The sequence below is a fragment of the Gambusia affinis genome, linkage group LG08 (genome assembly GCF_019740435.1).
Source record: "Gambusia affinis linkage group LG08, SWU_Gaff_1.0, whole genome shotgun sequence".
Lineage (NCBI taxonomy): Eukaryota > Metazoa > Chordata > Actinopteri > Cyprinodontiformes > Poeciliidae > Gambusia > Gambusia affinis.
In genome coordinates this window covers 29,991,780-30,007,150 of record NC_057875.1, presented here as the reverse complement: position 1 = coordinate 30,007,150, position 15,371 = coordinate 29,991,780, and the positions used below count along the sequence as shown (strand labels likewise).

General features: G+C 41.0%; 1 protein-coding gene across 1 annotated transcript in view; it reads left to right on the top strand.

Moving 5' to 3' along the window:
• met (MET proto-oncogene, receptor tyrosine kinase) overlaps positions 1–15,371 on the top strand; it is a 106,588-nt gene that overhangs the window by 60,391 nt on the left and 30,826 nt on the right. The window contains exon 11 of the mRNA XM_044125753.1: positions 7,873–8,082. Within this exon, the coding sequence (XP_043981688.1) occupies positions 7,873–8,082 (210 nt within the window). The remainder of the gene's footprint in view (positions 1–7,872; positions 8,083–15,371) is intronic.

The following is a 15,371-nucleotide window of genomic DNA, read 5'->3' as shown; positions in this document are numbered from 1 at the left end:
CTCTATAAGGATTGCTCCTTTCCTTCAGAGGATGTTCACTCATTCTCTTGATTCAGGTAAATTTCTCCCTGCCATGTATGAAGCCAATATAACTTTAATACGTAAAGAAGGCAGGGAGGAGACTGAGCTTTCATCAAACTGCCCTATTTCATTATTGAATTCTGACATTAAAATCTTGGCTAAAGTACTGGCAAATAGGTTAGATAAACATATTTCCTCTATTGTACACCCAGACCAAACAGGCTTTGTTCCTAATAGGTTCTCATTTTTTAATATCAGACGGTCAATGAACATTGTGTGTCATAAATATGACAGTAGGTTTAAGGGAGCGGCTCTTTGCCTTGATGCCAAAAAGGTATTTGACCAATTGGAGTGGCCCTACATCCTGTCTGTACTTGAGGAGTTTGGGTTTGGTGATAAATTTGTGTCTTGGATTAAACAATATATTCTCATCCATCTGCCTCTGTCCTTACAAAACAGAACAAGTCACAGCCCTTTCCGCAACACTGGGGAACCCATCAGGGTTGCCCCCTTAGCCACTTGATTTTCGCTGTCGCTATGGAGCCCCTCGCCATTAGTATTAGAAAATACCCTATCAATGCAAGAGACCAGTTAATTCAGTTCAAGGTGTTTTATAGACTCCACTATTCTAAAATTAAACTACACAGAATTAGGCATGTCGCGATAAATGACATATTGATTAATTGTACGATAAATTAAAACTATCTACGTCATTTTAATTATCGGCGTTATCGTCTCTTCCAGCCTTTTTCTCTTTCTGTTGATGACGCTAAATGAAAAGAGGCTCAACTCCGCTGCTCGCACATGACACCATCTTAGAGCTGTCGGTCGATTGTCGGCCCATTTTCAAAATCTGAGAGATCACACGTTAGCCGACAGAAATCCTAGGTATAATGGTTCCATCGGGTTCCATCTGGTTGTGGTGTCCAACAATGGGCACAAAATAATGGCTACAAGTTCAGTTAACTAATTTTAAAACCAGGCATTAATCAATGCTTTACTACAATCTACCTGCAGTGCATGTGGCTCTAGTGTCAGCGTAACGTCCTGACTGAATGAAAATCATTAGAACCTATTTATATCACGTTAACGAAGAACAGCTGAAACGTTACCGGGTTCATCAACGTAGCGATTTCGCTCCAACTCCTCCCCTCGTCATTTCTATATTCTTTCTACGAAATTTTTTATAACCATTAATGTTTCCACATATCATCTCCAATGTCCGCTGGACTTCGGGTTGCGCCGTGTCAGCTGTTTGGGATTCCCTTCGGTAATTTCCCCTCAGAAAGCAGGAGGAGAATCCGCGCTTTCTGATTGGCTACCTGTCACATTCAACAGGCTGCGTTAACGATCCCAGCGGGGAAAACTCCTGATTTAGATCGGAGGGACCACAACGATCTACCGTAACACACCACACACTACAGGATGATCACAAGCGACAATCTAAGAACGATCAAAGTTCTTAGATTGTCTTAAGGGAAAAATGTAGGTGTGAACTAACATGTAGTGTGAACTATTGCATCAGGTGGTCAGATGTGCCCATCTTATCTATTTAAATCTAATGATTACTGAAGGGCAATATGGTAAACAGACTTTATAATCTGCACTCTTTTGGTTGAATGCAGTATTTATTTACACTTTGGCTTTATGTTATTTCGTTTTTATTCAAGTACATTTTTGTTAATGGAGACTGAGAATCAATTTTATTTTTATTTTTGGTTGTTTTGTTTATTTTGTTTATCAGTTCCAGTGTTGGGTGTTCTTTTGAAAATAAAGTGTATTTATCTTTGGCTGGAAATCACATACATTATGTCATTTCCATTAAATCAGTGTAAAAAGGTCTTCAAACAATGCTATCGTCTATCGCAATAGTTTTTTGAGACAATTAATCGTTCAGCAAAATTTGCTATCGTGACAGGCCTACACAGAATATTTCCTTTGACTTCTTCAAAATGTGGTAAATGTAAGTCCGCGGACGGCTCCCTACCTCCTTTGTTCTGGACATGCCCCAAGCTCTTTCATTATTGTTGTGAGATTTTCAACTTGTTTTCTAAAGTTTACGGATGCGTGTTGGTTCCCGACCCCCAGATTGCATTGTTTGGACACTCTCCTTCTTCGAGGAACTGCAGCATTTCTATGCAAACGACTGTGGTGTATGGAATAGTGACAGCTAAAAAGGAATATTGAGACTTTGGAAAACTAACAAGGTTCCTCAGTATAAAATGTGGTTGAGCAACTTCACTGAGAATCTCCATTTGGAGAGGCTATGATATGATGTTGTGGGTTTCTCTAAGTTCTGTAGTATCTGGCAGCCGGTTTTGGACTATCTTACTCGATCCAAGGTCAACCCCGACACTCGCTCAGTTTCTTAGTATGCCAACTATGCTCTTAGGGACAGGTAATACCATCCTTAAGTGTAAGTTGGACTCAATGCAGTGTAATCAGTTCTTTGGATAATTTTCCTGACTTGCTGTTATAATTTTTTTTGTTTTGTTTTGTGGTTTTTGTACTTCTTTATTTTTATTACTAGATTGTTAAGAATATACTGCTTTCATACAGAATTTTGTTATATATTTATAAATATATATATATATATATATATATATATATATATATATATATATATATATATATATATATATATATATATATATATATATATATATGTACATCTGTTGTCAGACTCGTTGCAGCCTCCAAGTAAAGTTTTCACTCTGCTGCCGTCAGGTGAACAGTGTTATAACGTCAAAAGCAAAACAACAGGACGGTTTTTCGCCTCGGGCTGCTGAAAGGCTGAGCTGCTGTTCACATTATGTCCGGTTATCTCTGCATTTTCTGTCCTAACAATCTGTAATAGATACATCCATTCATATGCAATACAAATGAATTATTGTCAAAATAAGGAAGTGTGAAATCCATAACAATCTACAGTAATGGAAACCAGGCTGACCCAAGGAACTGATCACACAGCAGAAAACAGAGTCAAACTTCTAAATCACTCTAGATTTGAGAAATGCTTTTATTGCAACTCTCCAGCTTTTTTTTCCTACTAACGATCGTTGGGGGTCGGCAGAGATTCAGGGATGGCTGCTTCTCTCATCACCTCCACAGTTAAGCTCTGGTCCGGCTAGCTGCTCCGCTCAGCCAGCCAGCCAGCGATTGTATTTACAGCTGCTCCCAGCCTCGTCTGCCTTTCAGAGCAGACAGCGACCGAACAATGAAAATGACTGAGGTTTCCTCTAATTCACTGGGTATTTTTCCTTTCTGCTGTGCCCGGGGGAAGGCGGCGCGGAGCGGGCCGGCGGTGGCCCGCCGTACCGTACGGCCCTGTTTGTTTCTCCGCTGGTATGAGTCGGATTTACTGGACTGTTTTGGTTCCTGCTTGTTCTGCCCCTTACACACATAAACACAGTCATTTTTTATGCCTGCGTGGTTTTGGCCTGTTTGTGCGCGTCCATCTGGACTGCCACGGCTCGCTCCGGGTGTCAAAGGTTTCAGCCGCACAGGAAGTGCTGCTGCTGTCAGCGGCGCTCTTCGGGGAGGAAGAAAACAGACCCGAGTGCTCGAAGTGAGATTTTATCCAGTTTGCAAAGTACTTTTCAGTTCCACTTTGCAGAATCCAGCTTTTATACATATGACCTTTTTTATATTTCTCCTTTGTAAAGAAAAGTTTTATTTTCACAAAATAATAAAGGGCATTCGAAATATCATTTTAAGGCCAGCCTGAGATTTTTTTGACTTGTTCAGAGGATGGACAGAAGTTGTGTTTCCATTGGTCATATAATTGCACATTTTGACACTTGTAAAATAAATCAGGTTAATGGAAACACAAAATAATTGTTTTTCAATAAAGCCTTTTGGCACTGTGCTCATTCAGCTGTATCAAAAGTGGTTCTTCTTGTAAAACTGCAATGGAAACATGTTTTTCACACCACAAGAGCCACATGATCAACCACCAGATGTTACCACATGCGCAAAAGAAGACGACAGGAAGTAGTTGGAGGATAATGTTTTTTAATGACTTATTTTTTTTATTAGACTTTAATGACTAATGAAAAAACCTTAATCAGGTGGGATTTTGGTTATGTTTCTTTTATTTAATGGAAACACTAGAAAGGAGACTGGTGGATGTGATGAGAGAGGACAGGGAGTTATTTGGAGTGACGATAGAAGATGTAGAGGACAGCATGGAATAAAGACAGACAATTTGTCAAAAGAGAAGAAGAAGAACTGTAATCAAATGTAAGCCATTATTGCGTAAAAACTGCGTTCCTGCCTGGTATAATCAGTCCTTTGTTCTACACTTTTCTTCGTACAGAATCTGGAACCTCTGCTATTGAGAAACGATGACTTTCTGTTGAAGTTTAAAATGATTGGATCTGATTTTAGCCAATTGTTAATGTCTTAACTTATGTAATGCAGCAGTTTGATCATAAAGGAAATAACGGTAGGAATTTACCAGAAGTTAGCTGCCTGTGAACAACCAAGCCAACTTCAATTTTAGTCGCTCAATGTTTGACCAATTAAAGTCGGAATGACTCTGTTGACTTTGCCAAACTACAACCGTATAAAGGCAGACCGCAATTCAAAAACAATTCCTGCTTCTGTTTGCCGGTTGGCATACTTGAAACTCTACCAGAGAAATCAAACTCAATGGGAGGAATCCCATATGGAACCCTGAAGAGAAATGAGAATCGAGTGGAACTGTATATAAAGGCAATGGGTAAATTCACCTACAGTGGGAACAAAATGCCACAACAATCATTATTAAAAAAATGAACCCATTAGGGAGATTTTTATCTAAATAATTAAAATATGTCTTATTTTGAAACAAGTCACTTTTGTTCACCAAGCAACCGAGTATAGGTGTCATTGCTTGTTGTCAAAGGTGAAAGGAAGCACATCAATGTCAACAGTGTTTCTTTTTTCTAACCCCTTTTACATGTGGGTTATTGACTGCTGAATGCATGTTACTCTGGACTCCAGAAGGTAAACATGTTGCCTCCAGCAGAGCAAATATAAGCACTGATCTTTCAGCACACACACACACCAGCATGCTTTCTCCTGTCCTGATGGTAAGAGTAACCCATGTTTACATTGTGTGACTGAATTACTACAGTTGTCATGGAAGCCTGTCCACCCCCTAAACTGATAAGATGTAGGATGGAGGTAGTGTAAGCACTGCTACTGCAACAGTTGAGCAACATATTGCTTAAGAGACCTGACATCAAAAAACTGCAGCAGAAAAAAGGACACTAAAAACTTAAATGGTTTTTATATATAACTGCAATATGTTTATTTTGTCATTACTGGCCAGTAGAGATAAGGACATCTTTTAAAAAATACAATAATATGAAAAAATAAATAAATTAGGCATTCACTTCTTGATACAAAATTACAGTGCCACTAAAAAACCAGTAGGTGCACCGATTAATCAGCCAGCCGATTTGTCTGTACTGATTTTCTTAATTTTCGGAGATTGTTGATCAACTGATACACGTGAATCCAATCTTATCCCCTGATCTCATGTACCTCAACAAAGATTTAAAAATCAGCCACTGTCCTCTTCTGTTTCCTCCTGAGAGATATTTATCTGCGAGACTGCTCCACCAGGTCATTTCAGGAAAAAAAGAATCAGCATCGACCAACGTCAGAACCAGCAAGTCAGGCTTTTTTAAAGATCAGTAATGGGAGATCAGCCAGAAAACTGCAGTCGCTGCAGCCCTACCAAATATTGTTATGAAGAAAAGGAGTGATCAGCAGGATCATAGAACAGCATTTTTTGCAACACAGAGAATTCAGACATATGTTGAACACTTCTGCAGGGTTTCCCCATGTGTATTATAAGACTGGCGGCCCGCCATGCTTTACTAGCACAGAGACAATCTCGTCCCATTAACTCCAGAGTCACTGAAACCAAAACGGTTTCAGTGACTCTTATTAAAAACTTAACTGACATAAAATGGAAGAGTAACTAAAACCACATTAGCAGCATGAAATTAAATCTCCTGTTTGTTGTCAGCGGCACCAGATTCATTTTTGAGGTGGGAGGGTCATGGGCTGTTTGGTCACCTCTGTTACGCACTTTGAATGTCAGGCACGCACAATTGATGTGATGGCACCGTCAATCAATTCGGTGGGTTTGTCGCAATTTTCCGTGATGTAAACAGTAAACACCCCTTACCTGGAGGACAACGTTTTCGGGTCTACCATGCACTGCGGTCTGGCTAGATTTGATGATTGCTATTAAATGCGCTGCGGTCATAGAGATTAGGTGGGGAATAATCAGATAAAAATGTTAAGTTGTCAGTGGGGAACATGCAGAAGGCAGCTTTACACAGAGCATTTAGATGGCGGAATGGAGTTTATTCTGTTTTCAAAACTGGAATCTGAAAAAATGTAAAAGAGGATAAATGCCTGCAGCCGACCTAAGAACAGCTGAATACAGAAATCGCCGGTATTAAAACACGTGTTTGTATGAAGGTTTTGTCATCTTTACATCATTGGTGTGAACAGTAGCAGGTTAAACAGTTGTACAACCGGGTGACCCGTCAGCTCTTCAAACCAAACCACACACACACATAAACCGGGTGACCCGTCAGCTCTTCAAACCAAACCACACACACACATAAACCGGGTGACCCGTCAGCTCTTCAAACCAAACCACACACACACATAAACCGGTGATCCGTCAGCTCTTCAAACCAAACCACACACACACATAAACCGGTGATCCGTCAGAACCGCGCACACGGTAAAAAGCTCTGGAAGGATCCACATGACCGATCTTAGAACTACGGGAGGATTCAAACTCTGCTTGTTCATTTTTACCTTACACAAAAAGTGCCAAGCCGCCAAATTTACAAAAGTAAACTGACCCATAAGATTTAGGCTATGTGCGACATCCAGGACTACATACAAGATGTTTTGACACAATAAATCTTTTTTTCTCCTAAATGTTGTTAATAGTAAAGAGGGTTAGATAACAAATAAAATATTCTTTTCTGTTTTACTTAAAGGAAAATCTAAAGGTACACACAGTGCATAAAATCAAATCAAATCAAACTTTATTTGTATAGCACATTTCAGCAGCAAGCCATTTTAAAGTGCTTTACATCAAATCAAACACAAAAACACAATGCAACATAGAATCAACATTAAAAACACAACATCAAGTCAGATTCCATCAATAAATTTGCAATTGATTACGTTTCAAATACAACTCTAAACTAGTGGGTTTTTAGTTGAGATTTAAAGGAAGTCAGTGTTTCAGCTGTTTTACAGTTTTCTGGAAGTTTGTTCCAGATTTTTGGTGCATAGATGCTGAATGCTGCTTCTCCTCGTTTGGTTCTGGTTCTGGGGATGCAGAGCAGAACCAGAACCAGAAGACCTGAGAGTTCTGGAAGGTTGATACAACAGCAGATCTTTATTGTATTGTGGTGCTAAACCATTCAGTGATTTATAAACTAACAACAATATTTTAAAGTCTATTCTTTGAGCTACAGGGAGCCAGTGGAGAGACTTTAAAACTGGTGTTATGTGCTCTATCTTCCTGGTTTTAGTGAGAACTCCAGCAGCAGCATTCTGGATCAGCTGCAGCTGTTTGATTGATTTGTTCTGCTTCCCATCCTGTAACATGTTTGTTTGTTTGTTACATGGAGGTCCAAATGTGGACAAAAACTCTGAAGCCAGTATGAGATAAAACGCTTAGGGAGCAGCTGTTGCCTTGTGTAATGTGTTTGGTGCAAAAAAGAAGTTGCCAAACTGAGAACACAGACATCATTGTTTTTGGGGACTTTGTCCTTTCTAGCATTTCTGTTTGTCTAACATTGCTGTATGCGTCCTCTTCAGAGCTGTGTGTATGGTGAAAACCGGACGTCCATCCAGTGCACCACGCCTTCCCTGGCTAAGCTACCTCTGCAGCCGCCGGTGGTCACCAAGGTGGCATTTGTCTTGGATGGCTACTTGACAGACCAGAAGGACCTGATCTATGTGGAGGACCCCCTGTTCCAGGACCCCAAACTGACATCCAAGGACAACAAGAGCATCGTGGAGCTCAAAGTGAGGACACCTACATTGTATTTCTTTTCTTTCTGTTATTTTTTTCCTCCCCACCAGGGGGTCTTTTTGTGGGCTCTAGTGTCCCTTATATGACAGTAGGCTGACAGGAAAGAGGGAGGAAGAGGGGGGAAGACATGCAGTAAATGTCGCCGCGTCCAGGAATTGAACCCGCAACGGCCAAGTCGAGGACTCAAGACCTTCAAATGTGGGTTGAGCTATCCCCTACGCCACCACAGCACGCCCATTTCTTTCTGTTTTTAAACGTGTCCTGTCCTGGCATTCAGAATTGTTGTCGGTGTGTCGAGGTCAGACTCGACAGATTTACTTTCATGAGTGGAGCATTACAGCATTATATGCTCCTCTTGATATTAATGTGAAATATTTTTAGAATTTTCCCCGTCCAACCCAAAGGATGGACAGGGGCACACAAAAGAAAGGAGACAAGAAAGTTTTAAAAAAAAGAGGAGAAAAAAGAGAAATGAGCATAGAGAGAACACAAGTCAACTAGTTCTGCCTCTAAACCTGCAGAAAGAAAAAACAAAACCAAGAAACCAGAACAACAAGCAACATATGAATATATATAATAAGAATTGTAACCCAACCACCAGCTTAACGCTTGGTTTTTATGTTTGGTTCATTATATTCACTAATTAGGGGACTTCTGAATGTTTATGTTTGCCTTGCCGTTTATTTCAGTTTGTGGTTATAAAGTCTTAAGATGTGAAATTGTTTTGCGAGACCTCCTAAGAACAACTTCTTCAGAAAACTGGAGAACAGCCAAGATCGGTTACAGAACAGTAAACGTTGGCGAGGTTCTTGTTTTACATCCCTTTGAGAGAAACAGGTGCAAAACTAGAAATTCTGCTGAAAATGTTATGGATGTCGAGTAAAAGAAAATCTTGGATTTATGAGCCGTGGCGAATTTCAAAAGCAGATGCACATGCTGCCCACCGTGACCAATGCCAACACTACCAAGAGTTTGCAGAATGGGTTGTTTGACTGTCCAGAGTCAGGAGCCTGGTTGAAGTTCACACACACACACGCACGCACACGCCCACACACACACAGGTCATTTCCCCGTACCTCACAGTCCTCACACACATTCACACGTCCATCAGGCCAGGTCAAGCTGGGAAGGAAACAATACTGAAAGAAAAACAGGAAGCAGAGTCTGTTTCCCATCGCTTGGCCCCGCCCCATCTCTCCTCCGTGGCCGTAGCTCTAGTTGTGTGCTCTCTGTCCAGTAGCATTGTTCTGGCTAAGGTCAAACCTCTTGACATATTAACGCCGCTTTTCAAACAGGCCACCGCCGCCGTTCCCAGAGCCCTTTTTAGCAGCACAATGAAATACATTTTTCACCACTTTTTTTTGTCTGCAGCCCAACAGTTTGTGGCAGCTGTGCTGAGCCTCTCACATAGAACCCACACTCTTCTGTTTTTTTGGTCCTCTCGTTCTTTCCTTCTTTCCCAGATGTGACCTTGGTTTCCATACTAAACCCACCAGCCTAGCATATAGGTTGGTGGGTTTGGTATAGTGGGAAGATGGCACCGGTGTTTGAGGCTTGCCGTCTGATGCTCCTCCTGTTTTGCCTTTGTCTGTTTTCCGCTTTTAATTTATTACAAGTGTAACCTCTCTGATTATGTATGATCACCAAACATTGCTGGACATTGGAGCCTCGACTGGAAATCTGTTATCGAGGACTTATACTACAGACAAATACTCAACCCTGCTGTTAGGCATTCCGACTCACCTGTGTCGATTCTGGACTCGACCTTTCCGACGGAAGAGAGCTCACCGTGGAAATCGCAGCGGTCAGCTAGTACGATTAAAGGCTGCTTTGCGGTGTAGTTTCTCGGCCTCGTTCAGGATGTGCGGGCTGGTGCCTCGCCTTTCCTGCCCATTTTGTGCGCTAGATCCTGTGGACGCCTGTCTGGTACCCGTCAGTGGAGGCCAACATGGAGTATTCCTGTCCCGTGGTCCCTGCGCTTCTCGGCCCTGAAGACGCAGGGTGAATCACAGCTTCCTGCGGCCTCTTTGCCGGGAGTCTCGGACACCAGCTGATGGTGCAGAGCTGCTGATTTCTGCCAGGATCGGCTTGGTTAATGCCAGGTCGCTGGCAAATAAAACTTTCATCATTAGGGATTTCTTTTCCTCTCAAGGATTATTCATAACAGAATCATGGACAAGTGGTTCGGGTGACTCCAGGATCTTTAATGAACTTGTCGGGCTCCGGTGGAGGAATAGTGACTGTTTTTAAAAGTTGTTTTGCTTGTAAACAGTTGCCTCTACTCTCGTTTAGTAGCTTTGAGCTTAGCCTATTTGAACTTGGCAGCTCTCACACTGTGCTATGTGCGGCGGTCTATCGGCCACCAAAGTACAACAGAAACTTGATAAAGGATTTTTCGGATTTCTTGGCTGATATCATGCTGAGGTATGACAGAGTTCTCATTGTTGGTGATTTTAATATTCATGTCTGTGGCTCAGTCATTTCTTAATGTTATTGATTCTTTTCATTTGGTGCAGTCTGTGACTAGTGCTAACCATGAGCACGGCCACACTCTTGACCTGGTTTTATCTTATGGTCTACCTGTTTTTAATTTAGGGATTGGTGACTCATTGTTTTCTGATCATATGCCTGTTTTACTTGAGATAACGCTGTCCTGTGCTAAAGCTAAAGCTAAAGCAGGCATTGCAGCTCGGCTCTGTCGTGTTCTTAATCCTTCTACTGCTGGTCAGTTTTCTTCTGTTTTTAATCAGAACTGTACCATCCTAGAGGCTGTGGGAAATAACACCCAGGAACTCAGCAACTGGTTTTATTCTACCAGTAAAGCAGTTCTGGATTCGGTGGCACCACTAAAAATTAGACTTCCAAAATCCAAGTGTGAACCCTGGTTAAATGAGGTCACTCGGGCTGCCAGGAGAGACTGTCGCAGAGCTGAATGCAAATGGAAAAAGGACAAATTACAGGCGTCGCTCCAAATATTGAAGGAATGCTGGCGGCGTTATCAAAGGATTGTAAAAGACGCCCAAAGAAGACACCTGTCGGATCTGATTGTATCAAACAGTCACAATCCTGCTGTTTTATTTAAAACTATTAACTCTGTTCTAAATGATCCACATAGTGGTTTTATGGAGACTTCACCTACTGTATGTGAAAGCTTTTTACACTTTTTTGATGAGAAAGTCGCCTCTATTAGGGCCCAGATCATCCCCTCTGCTTATGACCCTTCAGTCGTTGTTTCTTGTTCTGCTGTTTTACAGTTTTGAATGTGTGACTTTGCAATCATTGCAGGAGGCGGTTGGTCACTTAAGGCCAACTGGTTCCCCAGATGATGCTATTCCACCCCAATTATTTAAAAGCCAGGCAAGGCAACTTTAAAAACAACATACACGAAGATAATAAAAGAAAGTAAATTAAAGACCAAGCAGCAGCGATGTTTTTTAGATGGTAGTATGATGTTTGTATGACATATTTGATGTGGTTGTAAAGGCTCAGATTAGGATCTGAACTTTTAAAGATTTAAAGATGTTTTCTTACTATAGGTCCCTCAGTCCTTGCTCTTGTAAATAGCAGCTTGTCTTCAGGTGTTGTTCCTAAAACTCTGAAACATGCAGTTCTCCAGCCTCTACTTAAGAAACCGATTTTGGATCCTACTGTTCTGGTGAATTATAGCCCTATCTCTAAACTGCCTTTTATTTCAAAAATTCTTGAGAAGGTAGTCTATAATCAGCTAATGGCTTCTCTTAATGAACATAACATTTTAGAGGTTTTTCAGTCTGGTTTTAAACCATTTTGTAGCACAGAGTCAGCTCTTTTAAAAGTTTTTAACGATATACTTTTAACAACTGATTCTGGTCACTGTGTTGTGTTGGTGCTCTTATCGGCTGCCTTTGATACAGTTGATCATGGCATTTTACTTTCTCTTTTGGAACAGTGGGTGGGCAATCAGTCACATAGCTCTAGATTGGTTTAAGTCTTATTTGGCCAAGCGTACTTTCTGTGTCTGTCTTGATGCCCGTCGGTCCCCCTCTGCTCCACTGTGGTGTGGGGTCCCACAGGGCTCAGTTCGAGGCCCTCTTTTTTCTTGTTGTACCTCCTTCCTCTTGGCTCTATTTGTAGAAAATATGGAATTGCTTTTCATTGTTTTGCAGATGACACACAGATATATTTACCACTAAAGAACCTAGACTCCACCTCTCTTAGGTCTCTGTTTTTATGTCTGGGAGATTTGAAGGCCGGGTTGGCTCTAAATTTATAGAAACTTAAAGAAGATAAGACAGAGGTGGTGATTTTTGGCAGATCCACTGTAGATTCCCTGACCAAACTTGGCTCTTTGGCCCAGTATGTCAAGCCGGTTATTACAAATTTAGGGGTCAAGATGGATGCTGGTCTTAAGCTGGAAGCACAGATTAAAGCTGTTGGAAAATCCAGCTTTTTCCAAAGTAAAACCTATTCTTTCCAGAAAGCACTTTGAAACAGTGATCCATGCATCTGTGACCACACAGCTGGATTACTGTAATGGACTTCATATAGGAGTCAGTGATCTCTATATTTCCCAGCTTCAGAGGGTACTCTTCACTCGCTGATTTTAAGTCCCTTCTTAAGACCCATCTTTTCTCTTTGGCTTTTGGCACAATCTGAGAGGTTTCACTTTGTTTTATTGTGTCTGTATATTAAGATGTATTTTATATTCAGTCTTTTCTATTTAGAATTGCATTGTATTTTATGATTGTGTATAGCACTTTGGTCCTGTCAGTGTATAAAGTGCTTCATAAATAAAGTTGGTATGGTATGGTATCCCCTCCTCACCCCATAGGGGGGCATATCTTCTCACCCAGAGGGAGGGGCTGTTTGGGGGGGATGGTAAAATTCAATGCAGCGCAACAAGCCACATTAACCAGCATCTGATAACCCCGGCCTCTGGTGTAAAGGCCTCATTAAGCGCCATCTGATAACGCCAGCCTCAAAATTTTTAGCAAACAGCCACACAAAACAGCCTCAAGAAACTCACTTCAAATTATAATCCTGACAGCTTATTTTCAGGGACTGTTATCACTGTCACACTTTCTTCTGACTTTGCCTTCTCTCTGCACACTGCATGACGCTTGTATCCCATGAACTTGCCCTAGTGAGCGGCTCAGTGTGAGCTCAAAAAGTGCTTTGTGTTTATGTGCATCAGAAAATGTGTGTGTGTTTGTGTGTAGGCGTGTGCAGGAACAGGTGCGAGACTCCACTCTGTGTCAAATTGGAAAATCCCAAACTGTCACGCGAGGAATGTGATCGTTCGCTTTATTGCCCCGTGCAGCACTCAGATAACTGTGTTTCTGTTCATGCCTGTGACAGGGAGAGAGAAACAAAGGATGACAGACAAGAAAAGTCAAACAGAAGAGAATTAGAGGAGACAGGAAAGAGAAGGATGCTCTCTGTTTTCTCACAGCATGAAACGCTCCGTCAAACTTCATTACTTAAATCCACACACTGCTGGTGTGTGCTTCCAGTCCCACACAGGGTGTTTTTGTTGCACAGATTATTATGTATTATTCAGATTTGATAATTTTAGTTAATTCCCTTTTGAAATGGCAGCTGTATGGCCAGACATGATGAAACTGCAGCTCACTTCTCCTAAATTTACAAAAAGAAAGAAAACAACAGGTACTCTTCATTTGGGTGCTGGTTACTTTGGTTATGTTTTACTATCTAGAATTAATGTGAAGAAAATAGAAACAAAAAATGAAATAGAGCACAAATTGGATCATCACATGAGATGTGAGCAATTAATCATTGTCTATACAATTTATGATGCCTAACTACAGTAAAAATGTCTTAAGTGCCTTCAGTGTGCAACGAAAATAGGTTGGAATAAAAATGGTGCCGTCATGGTTTTGTGTAGGTCAGTCTGACCCACATGCAAGATAACACTCAGGAGTAAAAGTTAGGAATGAGGGACCCAGAAAGGAACAAAGCAGAACATTTTCAGTAAAAAACCATGGATGGTTACCTTGGAGAGGAGAAGTGGGAAGCAGGTTTGAACAACTAATGATGTCTGTCTGGCTGTTTTCACACCAAACAGACACCAACAGACTCAGTTTAATTGGAGACCAAAATCAATCAGTCAATCAATCAAATTTTATTTGTATAATCACATTTCAGCAGCAAGACATTTCAAAGTGCTTTACATCAAATCAAACACAATGCAACATAGAATCAATAATCAAAACAAGACAATGAGTCAAGTTCCATCAGTAAATTAAAAATCTAATCAGTAAATTAGATTTTTTGATTAAGTTTCAATACAAAATTGCAACATTTCTTACATTTTCAGCTGCTGTGGTTCTCTTTCAAACTGCACTAAGTGCAAACCCTGAGTAAACTTTTCCCTTCCTCTCCTGTAGAGGTGCTGAACACTGAAGGAAACCACACAAAAGCTTCCTTCTAAACAAATGGAGTGGCATCAAATGTTAGCCGTTGTAGGATTTCAACTTTTGTCGTTGGTATAAGATCATGAGGCGCTGGACATGCATGTTTGTTTTGGTAGTATTTACCCAGAATGCCCTGCTCTCCTGCTTTTGGAGCAGTCTCTGTTCCACTTGATGTTCACTTCAACTTAACTGAGACTTAACTTTTTAGGCAGACCAGATTTTGCTTTGTTGGTCTGAATCAGAGTTGGGTTGCACAGTTGCACACCTTCCCAAACAAACCGGACTCTCTTGGCAAACTAAAGTTTGATTAAAGCAGACTAAATGTGGACGGTGTGAATGCATCCTTAGACTTATGGAAAACCCAAAGAACAACAGTTTCACCCTGTCACTGTTTTATTCTTACACGTATGTATTTAAGATATTTTTGTAAACATAGCAGTAGCAGTTTTGGACCCTAGCACTGACAGACTTGGCTATCTATTCGCGCTATGGTAGGAAAATCTGACAAGGTAGCACTGATAGTCAGAACACCGGGTCTGTCTGGAAAAGGTGCTGGGGATTTTTTGGGTTTGGATTCAGTTTGGATTCAGTTTGCCCCTTTGCTGGTCGGTACCCCCATTTTATTCCCAGGTATTGCTGTTACGCTTTCTTTCTACGCCTGTAAACAAACCATTTTATCCACATTCACTCAAACCACACGGCACACAAGTTTCTCTGTCTTGATATCGCTCAATGTTTCTGTTCAAATCTTGTGTGATTTTATTGAACTATGCATTATTTTCTGAAAATGTTATACTAAATCTTATTTCTATTTCTTGTGGGCCTGTAAATTCTTTTAGAATATGACCTAAAAAAGGCTGCAGGTATGT